The sequence below is a fragment of the Strix aluco genome, chromosome 7 (genome assembly GCF_031877795.1).
Source record: "Strix aluco isolate bStrAlu1 chromosome 7, bStrAlu1.hap1, whole genome shotgun sequence".
In the NCBI taxonomy this organism is placed as follows: domain Eukaryota; kingdom Metazoa; phylum Chordata; class Aves; order Strigiformes; family Strigidae; genus Strix; species Strix aluco.
The window spans coordinates 21269379-21284957 of NC_133937.1; the positions used below are offsets into that span (position 1 = coordinate 21269379).

A 15579-nucleotide genomic window follows, 5' to 3' on the forward strand; every position below is an offset into this window, starting at 1 on the left:
CCCCAGAAGGATTTAAGAGCCTTGCTTTGGTTTCCTTTAATATAGTATGAAGAGAGCATTTTCAGATCTTCTCAATCTGTTGTTGTTTCCATTCTGGCTTTGCCTTTTCTTTTACTTCTCCAACACGTGCAAGAATTTTGGTCACTGAACAGTATGTTAGACTGAGGGGGGATATTTTGTAGTTTGGATCTAGAGGATTGTAATTTGAATCATGAATCCAAATATATCCATAGGGAGTATGATTTCTGATGATTTTTGGAAGGCACAAAATTATTAACTTAAAATGGGAAAAAGTTTTGTCTTTTTCTAGCAGTGTTTTCATTGGTTACCATAGATTGTCTAGCTTTCCCCAATAAGCTGTGCTGAGATGTATATTTCTGATGAGATTCTACCCATGTAAGGGCAGAAACACCTGATCTTTATCAGTAAGGGCTGTGACTGCCCCCATCCATTTTTAACTGATGTAACTAGGCTGGAGAGACAGAAATAACATACAGGTGCTCAGGGCTTCAGATTAGTCTCCCTTCCCTGCATATACTTGCAGAAAGGGATAGACAGAGAGCTTCTTTCCTGAACATTTTGTGTGACCAGGTTTCTCCTCTGATGTTTGGAATTTCTTTTTCACGTAAAAAAATTTTTCTGATTGCATTCTTTCTCACCAAAACAGATACTAGCATTTACCCTGACCTTTTTTATTATTATTGTTTAGATTAAAACAGAACATATTTGTTTTGTTCTAAGATTTTCCTAACTTCCAGTATGAGTCTATTGCTTTGCTGCTAACCCGTGCCCAGATGCTGCAGTTTTCCTTAAGAACTGACACCTCTAAGCAGTACAGAATAGAACAATGTGATAAGCAGCTCTGTGCCGTTTGACAGACTCTCACTTCAGTCTAAACGATGACAAATCTGGGGTTACAGTTCAAATTATTTCCTTATGTAGGAGACATGCCATCTTCATGTCTGATTCACAAAGCTCAGGCAATATAATATTCTTCCCTTCTTAAGGGCTGAGATTTTCATTATTTACCTCCGTCAGCAAGTCCCTTACCTTACCAACCATATGCTTACCTTTTAATGTAAAGTGTCTGTTTTAATTTTTTGATATCTCACAGAATTTAAATTTTTACTCCCCAAAACAGGCATTCTTTTGGAGATAATTACTTTTTTTTTTTAAAAAATACATGTAGCTGGACTAAATTCCAACATTTCTATTCCTCTTCTTCAGAAGACTCTTACAGTGTCACTTCAGTCGTCTTCTTCAGTTTGTAAGCTTTGTTCTGATTCAGAATGTGCCACCATGGTGTGAAGTTACTGTTTGTAAGATGGTTAAACAAGTCACAGAAATAAGACAAAAAGACAGTAAAACAGACTGGGGAGGAGTGCTGAGTGAAATGCTCTTGTGAAGTGTTCAGTACCTGGTAATATATCCAAAATGTTTGTATTACTAAGGCACGAACATATGACCATCTCAAGTTTTGTTCCTAGATGTGAGGGGTTGCAGCAAAATGAAGGAGACCCCTATCTGGATGAGATCTTGGACATGCTGACATGCCTTACAATCTGTGGAAAAACGGAACTAAAAGTTTCTGGCAATATTGTACACCCTCAATTACCTCACTTTGATTTTGAACGGGCACGATCTTCTGGTACAGTATATATATATATATATCTATCTATGTGTGGCTATGTAGGTGGATCATAGACAAATTAAGCTCTATTCATTACATGTCTTAAAATAGAGGAAGGAGTATGAGATGGCATCTTCTAATCTATGTGCTTAACACTGCAGGAGCCTGAATGCTACCTACATCAAACTGAACTGACCGTGTCAGCTGTAGGGTCTGATTCAAGGTTGAGAACATGCCTCCCAATTACACCACTTGTGTCTGTGACTCTATTTCCACTCTCAGACACAATTTAACATTATAGTCACGGTGCTTGCAGTCTTAAATAACATTGATGTAAAAATTATCTCACTTGGCTTTATCCCACAGGAATGACAGTGAAAAACCTCCAGGCTTTTCAGGTGTTGCAGTCCATTTTCCAGAAAAGTAATGATCAGTACCTGTGCGGAAGAATCTTGGCAGCAATTGGTACCATATGGGCCTGGGACACGGTGAACTTCTTTCTTCTGGAATGGACACTACAACCTATCAACCAGTTTACTGACATAATCCATTTCAAACCTCACCCAGTCCAAGTCCAGTTCTTCAGACTGGTGGAGTCCATAGTGCTAGACCTGTCCTATGTCCCCCATGAAATTTTGAAGAAAGTTCAGTATTTGATAAAGGAAAACATAGTGCCATTCTGCACCTTAACAGCTCTCCGGTGCCTTCTCAGCATGACCAAGAAGGACCTGTTATTCAGTGACATATTTCGTGACTCTGGGCTCTTAGGCCTACTGCTGGCACTTTTGAGGAAGCAAGCCAAGATCCTGAGGAAGTCAGGTACAACTTAATGTCATTCACAATGACTGTTGAAGTAGGCAGATCAATGAATGAAGGAATGAATTAATCTCTTCCTACAGTCAATCTGTACATTTTATGTACTGAGTAGCTATATTTTGTCCACAAGACAACTGGCCTAAGTTTATGACATAGTAAGCTGGGTCCTCTCTGAAATCTTAGCTATTCATCATTCTATTCACTAGCTTAAACAATTCTGGGCTATTCTTCAGCAGTGTATGATGAAATATTCTGGAAGGTACCATTCAGCCCACACTTTTAAACCGGTCTCAATTTGGGGTTCTCTAGCATAGCTTGAAAGTAGAGGAAGAAAGAGCTTTCCTCTGAAAAAAACACTTAATCCTGAGGACTGATGATGGAAAGCAGTTTCTTGACTTTTGGCCATATATTACCCACAGTAACTATCATGCATTGTCATCTGATATAATTATCTCCTATTATGAAAACAGGAAGGTAATAGTCCTGGTGTGGTAGCTGTGGGGTACAGCTGACTTGGGGACAGACTCACCTATTTAAAAGTTTATAACTGCTATTTTAAAGAAAGAAAAATGCACGATAACATTTTCGGTGCTGTATGAATTGGGAAATGTCTTTAAATTTCAGTGCAATAGTTGTTTAGTAAAGGGGGAGGGACCCAAAGTACTAGGTATAACTTCTGGTGCAGTAAGCACAGTTGAATTATTTATACATATTTATTCCAAGCAACAGAAGGAACATGAATTGCAACAGAAGTTCCAGAGTGCAGACATCCATTACCTGAAAGGACACTTAGATTTGCATTCTTGATATCAGAGAACTAGTTTTGTACAAGAGTTCTTAGATAAGGATTGTCAAGATAAGTACTGAAGTTCTTGAAAACTTACCTTCTGATTATGGCCTGGTGCATAGGGGCTTTCTTCTGTCTTTGCATTAATTTCACTGCTTTAGATCACTTGGTGATCTAAATTTTATAAAACGAGTGATTGAACAGCTATGTAATTTGTAAATTCAGACAGACAGATGAAGAGGGACAGGTGGGAAGACACTGTGTGAAGTGATCACTCCTTCCCTCTTTTAGTTTCCAGAAATTTAACCTGCAAACTTCAAGAGTTTTAGATCTAAAAATAACCTACCTTACACTGTCTGATCCCAGAAATATTTGCCTTTCAACATCCAGAGAATTTCTGCTTTTCACTTCTATTTTAGGTATTTAAGTATTCCCTGTTGCTATAATACCACTTCACAGCTCATAATCTGTAATGTTCTTTTATTTCTGTGTGTTCCTACAAGGTATCACTAAACAGGTAACTCTACATTATTTGGGAAGTGGAAACACCACTATTACCAGTATTGCCCATAGATATGCAGGAGATCTGGGCTGCAGAGCATAGAATTAGACCTGTGTTTCCCAATCCCAGACTAGACCCTGATGACTAGACAATGCCCTGTCTGTATTTTGTTGCTCATTTTAGGGTTCAAGTAGCCTGTAAGTAATATTTAAGAGAAAACTAGAATTTCCTGGAGAATTGGTTTTCCTTTTTGGTTTAATATATTTTAGCTACAGTTAAACATGTCCTGTATAAATTGTATTACAACTTTTAATATACTGACAGCTGGAACCCATCTGGTTGGTCTTGAAGAAGGCACTGAGAAGGAATTAAATGCTGTGATGCTGAAGATGGTGGCTGCCCTTACAGTGAGGTCTGTGAGGAACACTGGTAAGAAATGACATATGACTGCATTACCTTTGTGATATTTAGTAGGAAGTGGCCACAATGCCTCTTAAGGAGCACCAACAGATTTTATGACTTTTTGCTTCAGTGAGAAGTGGAGGACAAAAGCTAGAAGTGTAGGGATAATAGTGTTACACCAGGAAGAAACGTGGCAGATTGCCATAGTTTGAGCTCAGAGGGCTATTGAGCACCAGGCAGCCACTCACTCCCCCCTTCTCCCTCAGGACTGGGAAGGAGAAAATAAACCAAAAGGCTTGGAAATCGAGATAAGAACAGGTAGGGATGACTTATGCATTATGGTCACAGGCAAAAGACAGACTTGTTAGGGGAAGAAAAAGAACATAAATTTAATTCAGACACTAAAACCAACAACAACATTTAACAGACAGAGTAGGACAGTGAGAAGCATTACCACATCTTAAAAACGCCTTCCCCCCACCTCTCCCTTCTTCCTGGGCTCAGCTTTGTTCCTGATTTCTCTATCTCCTCCCCTTCAGCAGCGCATGGGGACAGGGAATGGGGCGGGGGTGCAGCCAGTCCCACTGCTTCTTCCTCCTCAGTGTGTGTGTGTGGGACTCCTTGCATTCTTCTCCTGCTCCAGCGTGATTCCCCTCACAGGAGACAGTCCTCCATGAACTTTCTCTGACATGAATCCTTCCCATGAGCCGCAGTCATTCCTGAGCAGCCCTGGTGTGGTCCCCCTGGAGTGTAGCAATCCTCCCAGTGCCTACCTATAACAGTGGGTGCTCCCAACCTTCTTTAGGTGTAGTCACCTGCTCCGGCCTGGGGTCCTCCACAGGCTGCAGGTGGGTCTCTGCTCCACCATAGACCTCCATGGGTGGCAGGGGGGTGGCCCTGTCATCTCACCTCGGGCTGCAGGGGAGCTCTGTACCTGCACACCTCCCCCCCGTTCTGCTCCTTTCTTCCACTGACCTCGGTGTTTGCACAGATGTCCTCCTCGCAACTCCTCCACACAACTCCACATTCCTCTTCCCAGGTTCCCCTTCTTAAATACATTATCGCCAGGCGCAGCCACTGTTGCTAATTGGCTCGGCCTTGGTGCAGGGGTGGGTCTGACTTGGAGCCAGGGGAGCTTCAAGAAGCTTCTCACAGGGGGCCACCACTGTAGCCCTCCCCTGCTACCAACCCCCACCCCCGTCAAATCCAGCACACAGATATTCTCATCCTGCATAATGAGCCTTATCCAAGTAGTCACCCTGCTTCCCTCATCCATGTGGATACTCCTCAAGTGTTTACATAGTAAACACAGAACCACCTTGTAGAAAACAAAGCTGTGTGTGAGAGTTCTGTGTATTGTGTGTTCATCCAGTTTTCTTCCATGGTATCTGTTATTTGAAATCTTGATGGTATCAGATGCATGCTGAGAAACACTCATATATTTAGTACTGGCACACCTAAGAGGTGTATGTGTGGGGAATCTTGTGGAACATAGTAATATAGGAATGAACTCTTCTGAATACTGGAATCACTTAATTCACTCTTGAATCCTAGAATCATCACAACTGCAGTATCTTACACGGTTCAAATATATTATCACAAACTATCAAACAGTCCTCTTCATAAACTAGAGAGAAGTTTAAGCTGAAAACTAATAAGGCATCTTTTCCTTTTCATTCATTATTTTATTGGGAAGCTGTCATCTCTATGATTAGAAACCATGGTCATCCAGTCATTTTATGCCTAGTTGTTCTTGTGCCGTTCAGTTTACATCATCTTTAGCATAACCAGCTCTTCTTGTCTCTTCTGCTGTATTTGTAGAAATGTGGCACTTCACACCAACACTGAAAATCTGCCTGTGAAAACTACAAGTAAAGGATAGTATAAGTAACAAATGATACTGTGTTTGTCCCCAGTTGTTCTGAAGGACTATGGAATGGTGCCATATATCAAGATATTTTTGGATGATGAGTGCTACAGGAGTGCTACTCTCAGCATCTTGGAGCAGCTATCAGTCATCAACTATGAAGAATATATGAGCATTATTATTGGGGCCCTCTGTTCTTCTACTCAAGGGGAACTGCAGCTGAAACTAGATCTGCTGAAGGTAATTATTGTGGCTTTCCACTTGGTGTTTTTTTTTCTTGGAAACTGCTTGGCTTGTGGCAAATTGCTCTTAATCTCATGCCTAGCACTGTGTTTTTTCCAGGAAGGTAAGTACAAAAGAAAAAAGAGCCATGGGCCAGTTTTTGATTCTGGTAAATTGCACACTTTGATTTTTAGTGATGTGTGTGTGGTCAACACCTTCACTCAGTATCAGATTGTGAAGTATTTTGGAAACTTAAATAGTAATGCAGGATGGGGAAATGCAAGTGGCAAAGGGCACAGTTGTATGAGCATTTCTATGTAACTTGACAGAGAAAGGAGAAATAAATGTAAATGAAAGTGGAGGGAGATGTGGAGGGAGGATGTGAGAAGAGCCAAAGGAGTGAGATTGGAAGAAGCAGGGTAGGCATGAGATGATCAGCTTGATTCTGATAAATTTCCAGGGTTGAAACTTTACTGTCCTTAATTTTGTCATCTCTCGCATACACCAGTGTCATGGAAAAAGAGATGTGAAGTGATGGAAAGGAGGAGTCTCACGAATGTTTGGAGGAAGAAATCAGAACTATTCATATCCTCTGTTGTGTTTATAGGGTCTGATCCATAAGCAATGAAGCAGGAGAAAGAAAGAGCGTGCTTTATTTTGGTTTAGATCACAGGCATCAAATGGAAAAGCAGCTGTGTTGTAAGCACTGATTTAAAATTTCATTCTACCTTCTCTTCCAAGTGTGAACTGAATTCACCTTTCAGCACAATATAGCAGCTGCTTCTGTGATAAAAGAACCATGTTACTTTAAAAAAACAAAAATATGACAAAGTTTAGTGTTTCAGATCAAAGATATAAACTTTAACAATATTTGTGGAAAAGTTGAGTACGGTGTCCAAACTAATATGAAAATGAATGCGGTTTCAGTGTCTAATTTTGACAAATGATAACTGTATTAAAGCATAATGTAAGCAAATGAATTTATTACCTACATCCATTGGGACTGTGATTGTGTTACACACAAATTCAGATTGATTTGCTAATATATATTTAGCTGTTAAAGCCTGAGCCCAAATGCAATTAGCACTGCTGTATTCCAGCATAGCACTTGGACAATTATGAGGAATAACAAATAATGGAATGTGAAATAAATTCTGTTAACGCTAACTGAGTTAGGGGATTTCCAGCAGACATCAGTTTCATAGGTTCAAGACAGAGGAATACTAACTCATAGGCGATTAAATTCTAACTGAGTTAGAGCTGAAGGAAATGTGGTTACTGTTGACCTTCTCTGAAATGTGTTAAAGCCATCCTGATAACTTCAACTCTGAGTTATTAAATTTACTCTCTGTTCAGAAGTCTCTGCCTGGTTTGATACATTATCATGCAAAATTGAATGACAGTAATAGAGTTCTCCCTCGCCCTCCAGTTCTGGTAACTCTTTCTTTACAGTCCTAGATCCTGTTACAGGGAAATATATTTATGTTAGAAACTGTTCCTCTTCAGCAGGTTGTGAAGTGAAGCTCTTTCACTGGATATCTGTTGGGAAAATTTATAGTAAAATTAGCCTTTTCCAATGTGAAAAGATACAGCCTCAAATCTGAAGGGTCCCTGATGCCTATAAGAGCATCATATTTACAAAATGAATTGTGCAACATCCCCAAAACATGGGATGGATTATACAGTAGACTGTTTCCTTGCAAACTCTTTTTCTTAGTAATTTTACTTCTACCACTATAACTCTTAATAACTTTTCTCACATTTGTTTTAAAATGGCAAGCCTATAGCATTCAAAATTTACAGGTAGTGTAGGCTGGTTTTTATGCATGTGTAATATGCACTTATAACCTGCTTTAAGCCCACTGAAGTTAGAGAAAATCTAATGACTTCATTATCTTGAGATCTGACTCTTTATGCCTTTTTTCCTCCAAAGTGTTGTGCAAACTTCAAAAATACCTCTGCTGAGAAAGTGAATTATTATTGTCTTTCTTAATGAGAAGAGCCTGCTGCTTGCAGTATTCTTTGGGCCATCCTGTGTCACTGCTTTTTTGGAAGGGGTCTGTTCAGTCATGTGAGCAAAAGTCTCGTGTGGCTCCTCATGTGTATTCAGGGCTGTAGGAAGACTTGCCTATAGAGAGCTGTGACTTCTTCTCAGTTTCTGTATGAAGTTATTTATACTTTAATCTCTGCTTTCATTTATTTAAGGCAAAGGCAGATTTCTTGAGAGAGTCTGAGAAGACTGATGAAAGAATAGCCAAAGATCTGAAACTACGTCTGGTCAAACTGACTAGGATATGTAATGCAGTCAATGGAGTTAAATCCAGCTGGCATCTGGTCACAAGTGGTGTTCCTCAGGGCTCAGTGTTGGGACCATTTCTGTTCAACATCTTTATTGATGATCTTGATAAGGACATAGAGTGTATCATCAGTAAGTTCGCAGATGACACCAAGTTAAGTGGGAGCATCAATCTGCATGAAGATAGGGAGGCTCTACAGAGAGACTTGGATAGATTGGATCGGTGGCCAACGTTAACAGGATGAGCTTCAACAAGGCCAAGTGCCAGGTCCTGCACTTGGGCCACAACAACCCCATGCATCGCTACAGGCTTGGAGAGGTGTGGCTGGAGAGCTGTCTGGAACAGAAGGATCTGGGGGTTCTAATTAACAAGCAGCTGAACAGGAGCCAGCAGTGTGCCCAGGTGGCCAAGAAAGCCAATGTCATCCTGGCTTGTATTAGAAATAGTGTGACCAGCAGAAGTAGGGAGGTGATAGTCCCCCTGTGCTCTGCACTGGTGAGGCCACATCTTGAGTATTGTGTCCAGTTTTGGGCACCTCAATACGAGAGAGATATCGAGGTGCTTGAGCGAATGCAGAGGAGGGCAACGAAGCTGGTGAAGGGCCTGGAGAACAAATCCTGTGAGGAGTGATTGAAGGAACTGGGACTGTTTAGTTTGAGGAGGAGAAGGCTGAGGGGAGACCTCATCGCTCTCTACAACTACCTGAAAGGACATTGTAGAGAGGTTGGTGCTGGTCTCCGCTCACAGGTAATTAGCGATAGAACAAGAAGGAATGGCTTTAAACTGCAACAGGGGAGGTTTAGACTGGACATCAGGAAAAAATTTTTCACAGAAAGAGTGGTCAGACAGTGGAATAGGCTGCCCAGGGAGGTGGTGGGGTCACCATCCCTGGATGTGTTTAAGCGTCGTTTGGATGAGATGTTGGGGGATATGATGTAAGGGAGAACTTTGTAGAGTAGGGCTGATGATTGGACTCAATGATCCCAAGGGTGTTTTCCAACCGGAATGATTCTGTGATTCTGTGAAATTTGATTTCTTTGCGTATTCCTGTGAGCACTATTCCCTACCGGTCAGGCTGACTCCATGGGTTGCTCCTGGGGGTGCATTCAAATCTTGGTTGTTTGACCCATTGGGTACATGGGGGAAGAGAGGAGGAGAAAAGTTATGCAGTGGTGACCTTTACTTTGACTAGTTTTTTTTTTTTTTCAAAGAGTGAAAATTCAGTGAAATAATTTTGGTACAAACTTGGAATTTTAAAATATTCTAAAGCTTCTTTTTCCCTTGGCTTAAGTGCTTCTTTTGTCTCCTTTCTTCCCAATGTTTGTAGTCACTCGTGAGGGTACTGGAGAGTCCCAAGAGCCATTCAGCTTTCAGAACCTGCAGTGGATTCAATGGACTCCTGTCCCTTCTCTCAGACATGGAAGGTGCACTGCAGGACCCTCCATCTGGGCTGTGGACAGCAGTTGGACAGAATTGCATATTGGAGCTTGTTTTCTACACGCTCCAGGGGATAACAGCAGCCCTGCACCTGGACCCTGTCAACAGCAACTTCTTCCAGAGAAATGGTCTCTTTGAAAAGATGTCAGAAGATCTCGGGTCACTTGGATGCTTCTGGGAACAAGGGGAATGGCAAATCTGCCCGAGTCTTGAGAAGACAAGGACGTTTGCAGAATTCTTGGATGCAGCTTTTTGCTCTTCAGAACCTTTACCAATGTGGCTAAAGAACTGCATATGGATTCTGCATTTTCTTGACCACATGGTCAAAGGAACCATCCATATGGAGAGCTACTTCAAGGAGAGAAAGCCAGAGATGGGAGAGGCATCAAGGGATGACCAGGAGGGATTCCAAGCTCAAGAAGAGCATCCAGTTACTTTCAAAAGACCAGGCAACAAATTACCTGCCTCTGCCTATAAGCTATGGCAAAACACTGAAGAGAAGTAAGTCTTTATTTACTATAGGAAATACAATACTAAGACTTGTATCTGCGTTTTGTATGATAGTAAACTGAGGTAAGCTGTGACATAACCTGCTTAGAACAATCAAATCAGTGCCACAGTCCCAAATACCAGGCCTCCAGACAGCAGAAATCACCTCTCTTTGAAAGGTAAATGATGGTTAATATTGGGGCATAAGTGTTCAGTGGAGCAGTGGGACACACAACCCTGACAGTTGCAGAGTTTGTGCTGAAGGTTCTGACACATGCAGTGTGGGAGCAGGAATGGCCTCTAAGGAAAGGGTTGCTGGGACTTGAAGCTTGAGATTAGTCTCTGCTTGAATCTGCCCTGATCAATTTTGACTTTTTCAATTATGTGGAAAGCTGTTTCCAGTCACCTGATACATTAAAAATAAAATCTATTTTAAGTTATTTTAAATGCTCCCCCAGGCACATGTGTCCAGGCACGCACACTCTCACTCATTTACTCATCCAGCTGAAACAGAAAATTGGAAAATAATAGTAATGCTGCCTGCCTCATATAATGAAGGATTATATCAGAACATATATCCTTTGCAAGAAGGAAAGACTATGCCAGAAATCAACATAGCTGTCAGGTATGAATCAATTCTGAATAACTTGCATTTCATAACTTGTGAGATCTTCTGCCCCTTCATGTGTGTGTAGCTTTATCTTGGATCTCTCAGTCCTTTCCTCGAAAATGTTTCTAGTTGGAGTTATGCTTAAAAAGGCTAAGTTTATAACTGAGATTCTTTCAGCCCTTATTGTAGGTTATTCCACAGTCATCTTCCAGGTTTAAAGACCAAGTCATTAGGTCTGCCACTTGTAGCTACCAGTCACTGAAGTTGGCAGAACTTTTGTTCCCTGGGTACTGAGGCAGACTGAGTAAGTATTTCTGGTCATAGTTGTACTTGTTTGAAGCAACTAGAAGAACCTGCAGTAGATTTCTTTGCTCCTTGTACAACTGATTTTAAAATAGTCATGGAGATGTTTGCTCCCTATCACCACTCTTCAAATTACACTGGAAGCTTCTGGTTAGATACTCAGTGCTGGGGAGAGGACTTGGTGGCTCAAGAGGAATGAATACTCTTTTCAAAGTAGATCTTCCTAGCCCCATTTGGGAGAACATGGGTCAATGTGCAAAGAGTGTATGGATGGTGGTGGTTGTGAGAAGTTTTAGAGTAAGTGTGTGTATAAGAGAGGCTCAGGGAAGATAAGGGAGAAAGAGTAGGTCAGTGTTCAGGAGGGTGTGTCTCTGTCTTCTGCTTTCTCAAGCTACTAGATCTGAAACATAAAACAAGTCTTCCTAGGTCCTTGTGTTGTTTTGCCTGCTCAGCTGTGAGACTGTGCAGTAACTGAACGAATACTACTTGTGGAGAAATTAATCATGTAGATTGGGATCCATTAGTTCACAGTGTCTGGTTTGGGACAGTTTGGCTTTGGTTCTGGGATTTGAAGGCATAAAATGAAGCCAGATTAGCTAGAGATGACTGGAGAGTGTCCAGAAGTATATGCAAACACAACAGAGGAACATGTACCAGCAAGCTGTCAATCTTTAGGCCCCACAGCCTGTATCCTTTTCCAGAAGTAAATTTTCTGAAAATAAAAATAAGAAATCACGTTCCCAGAGTTTCTGCAAGCCTGTGGTTCCCCTGATGCAGCTTCCTCTTAGCTGTACTCTGTGCTCACACTTCCTCCTGAAGAAGGCTTCAGCTTGAAAGAGGAACTTGAGAGCAGTCAGTGTGGGTGGCCTGTGATGCCCCATCCTGCAACATGTATTTCATATCCTCGAAGAGGGGGAAAGGAGATGATCTCACGAGAGCCTGTGACTAAGACACAGGAAAATCAGCATTTTAACTGGATAATATTCTAGCCCCTTACACTGTCCCGTGGTCAATGATGCTGTAAGATGCTGAGCCACAGGGGAATCAACCCTTTCATTCCCAATGAAAAACAGCCCTCTGTGTTCCTGCTCCTGCATTAATGTTTGAAACACCTTCTGTGACAGATGGAGTCTCTGTTTTCCCTTTTGCTCCTGGTGATTAGAGATACCTTGCTGCAAGCTGTGTTGACTGAGGCTGATCTCTCTTTGGGAAAGAAGCCCCTCTTCATGCCCACCCTAGCAGAATGGCTGCTGCAGCTGCTGTTACCACAGACTCACTGCACTAATGGCTCTTCAGGTTCTTTGCAGCATCTCATTTTGTCCTTCTTATTTGTCTTATTTTTAAGTAGTAGCCAGTGCAAAGTGGGTTTGGGATTCACACCATGATATTGGTGGGGTATGATAGAGTGGAATCATGGGGCTGGCTGAATAGGTCTGAGCAGAAGTGGGAGAGTTGGGTATTTGCAAGAGTGGGGAGTTGGTACATGAAGACAGCTTTTGTACAAAGACAAGCTAGAAAATGAGGGCCTATTGGAAAACCACGGAGAAGGCTGGAGATAAGGATTATATAATATTCTTAGAGGGGAGCGAGTGTGCAGTGCTGGCAAGGAAGCTGAGGTGTAGTTCAGTGCTGTTCAGGGACTCTGGATTTTCCTTCTTTGTTCTTCCTTCTTAACAGCCCTGGAGAGTGCTAAACATACCAGGCAGTGCTCAAAAATAAAACATCTCATTCTAGTTATGGCAATGTCTTAACCATTTCATGATTTTATTTATTTTTTAAAAGATCACTTTCTATTGCTGTCTTCTGATACTCACATTTTGTTAGCTTACATTTTACCTTTACTACTCATTATATTTCTCTATATGAAGGAAAATTTTGAGGTTCAGAAGAAACCATATTTCTTCAATGCCTAAGTCTTCTGGAAGACTGCTGTGTGCTAGGAGAACTGGACACACTGCCTGGCAATGTATTTTTACAGTGCTAGAGATGGAAGTTTGATTTAAATCGAAAGTTTGGGAAGTCCTTGAATACATCAGCTTAGGCTAAAGATGAACTTGCTCTAGGGAGCACAGCTGCAGCAGGAAAACAGACTGAAATTTCGATTCTATTGATTCTAGTGGGTCTGGATTTTTCTCTTTAAAGGTGGTTAGGTTTTACTGGGGGAGATGGGAGGAGAGCATATTTTCAGTGTGTACTTTTTTCTTGTTTGACATTTTAAAACTCACCCACATTCACGTCAAATACAGGTATATGTGTCCACATTGGAGCCACTGCAGTAAGTATTTATACCAGATCTGATTTTGATTCATTACACAGAAATACTGCAAATTAGCAATTTCTTTGAAAGTATTTCCTGAGGGTGCAGTAAGAATTATTTGTCACTGTGTGGCAGTGTGCTACACATTACTTGCTGCTCTGATATATTAGATGAGCCTTTTTGGAAATGGCTAACGTGTTAATTACAGCCTCTTTACCCTCCTTTAGGTCCCTTGTAAAAGTTTTTTTTTATGCTCACTCTTACTTGTACCCTTTGTTTTATACAGTCCATAAAGCATATTGGTTTATTTTTTTCAGTTAAATTACAGCTGTTAGATGTTACCTTTGCTTTTCTCATGAGATCTATTTGGGACAGTTGTTTCTGACAGTGCACATCACAACTCCAGTTTAGAGGTGCATCCAGAATTTCTAATGATACACTGAACATGAGAAGCCTGCAGTGCCTAAACTTGACTTACTGCTATGCTGTGGCTTCATCTTTGAGATATATCTGACCTCTAGCCTGCATCATGGCATAAGCAGATCTCTGTGGTAACTCGGATGCTTCAGTTCCTTCCTTGTGCCTGAACGTACAAAGGTGATATGTGGCGAAAATGAAAACTGCTGGGGAAGCACATATATTTAACTTTCTTTTATTACTTTAGGCAGATTCTGGTGCTGGAAGGGAAGAGTGGCATACTGATTTCATCAAGGCTCTCTCACCTGTGCTTATTGCTATTATGGTTTGAAAGTATTGAAGTTATTGTCTGACCAAAGTTACAAACTGCTTGAAAATAGAAAATATAACACTAGTTCTGGGCTGATACATCAGGGAGATCCCTCTTGTTGTCTGTTCTCTGTACTGTAAGTGCCTTCAAAGGCAAAGTTTGTTTCAAGAGGCTGCTGCACATCTTTGAATGTGCAGGTGTGAGCTCACGGGCAGGTTATGTCCTGTGTTTGTTACTCTAAGGAGGCTTCCAGCTGTTCCAGGTCATCTGTATTGTTTGCTTAGTCTCAAATGCTGAGCTTGGTTACTGCTAGGAGGATTTAATGCTGTACTCTGCTGGAACGTTGTTGGACCCTCTTTGCTGTTTTTAATGATAATTATGATAAGTCTTATGTATCTTTTTCCTGCAGGGGGGAAATGGGAGACTGTGCCATTGTACATCCAGGTGCTGTCTGTGTTATGGTGAGGTTGCTGCCGAAGCTGTACAAAGAGGGACATTCTCAGGTGAGGCTGAACTTATCAAAGTGTCATCTAAACAGCGTCTGCTACTTTTCTGTAGCTTCATTTCCAAGCATTACTTTGCAGGTGTGGAAGTACTAAAATTTACCTAGAACACTGGCAGGAGGAACAGCACAAATTTCACTGAGTCAACAGATACAAGAACAACAAAGGCTCTTGGCTATCAGTTTGACTAAGTGTTTCTATACCTGTTTTATACAGTGCATGGTCTTGGTCCCATAATACTTACTTCAAATGCACGAGTGTAGAATTCCCTTGAAAATTGTTTAAAATATTGCTAATAGACCTAGCTAGCAGAAAAGTCTGGCTCTTTAGGCCTAATGGTCCATAAACTTTCAATGGAGCTTAGAATCTGCTTTGCTTTGTCAAACCTTCCATACACACAGCCACTCTGAGCAAGCATATTGCCTATATTGTATCTGCTATCTGGTCTAAAATACTTGAATACAGCTAAAGTACATATGGAGGGAGTGAAATAAAACCAGATTGTTCATCCAGAGTTATGGAAGGTGGGAATGCAACTAACTGCTGGCACATCCCAACTCTGTGTAGCAGAACTAAGCCATCAGATAGTGAGATTTTGTTAATTACAGTAATTAATTTCTGAAAAACAAGTAGAATGATTAATTGGATGAGAGAGTGTCATCAAGAAACTATCGGAGTTGGCTCTAGGGCTGAGCTCTATGAGAGAGAAAGCCTCTCAGTCCCTCAGTAG

At 41.2% G+C, this 15579-nt stretch overlaps 1 protein-coding gene across 2 annotated transcripts in view; it reads left to right on the forward strand.

Annotated features, from left to right (window-relative positions):
- WDFY4 (WDFY family member 4) overlaps nt 1–15579 on the forward strand; it is a 148656-nt gene that overhangs the window by 16822 nt on the left and 116255 nt on the right. For both annotated transcript variants that reach the window (XM_074830845.1, XM_074830846.1), the window contains exons 8-13: nt 1488–1648; nt 1997–2449; nt 4060–4164; nt 6054–6244; nt 9851–10461; nt 14756–14849. In XM_074830845.1, the coding sequence (XP_074686946.1) occupies nt 1488–1648; nt 1997–2449; nt 4060–4164; nt 6054–6244; nt 9851–10461; nt 14756–14849 (1615 nt within the window). The remainder of the gene's footprint in view (nt 1–1487; nt 1649–1996; nt 2450–4059; nt 4165–6053; nt 6245–9850; nt 10462–14755; nt 14850–15579) is intronic.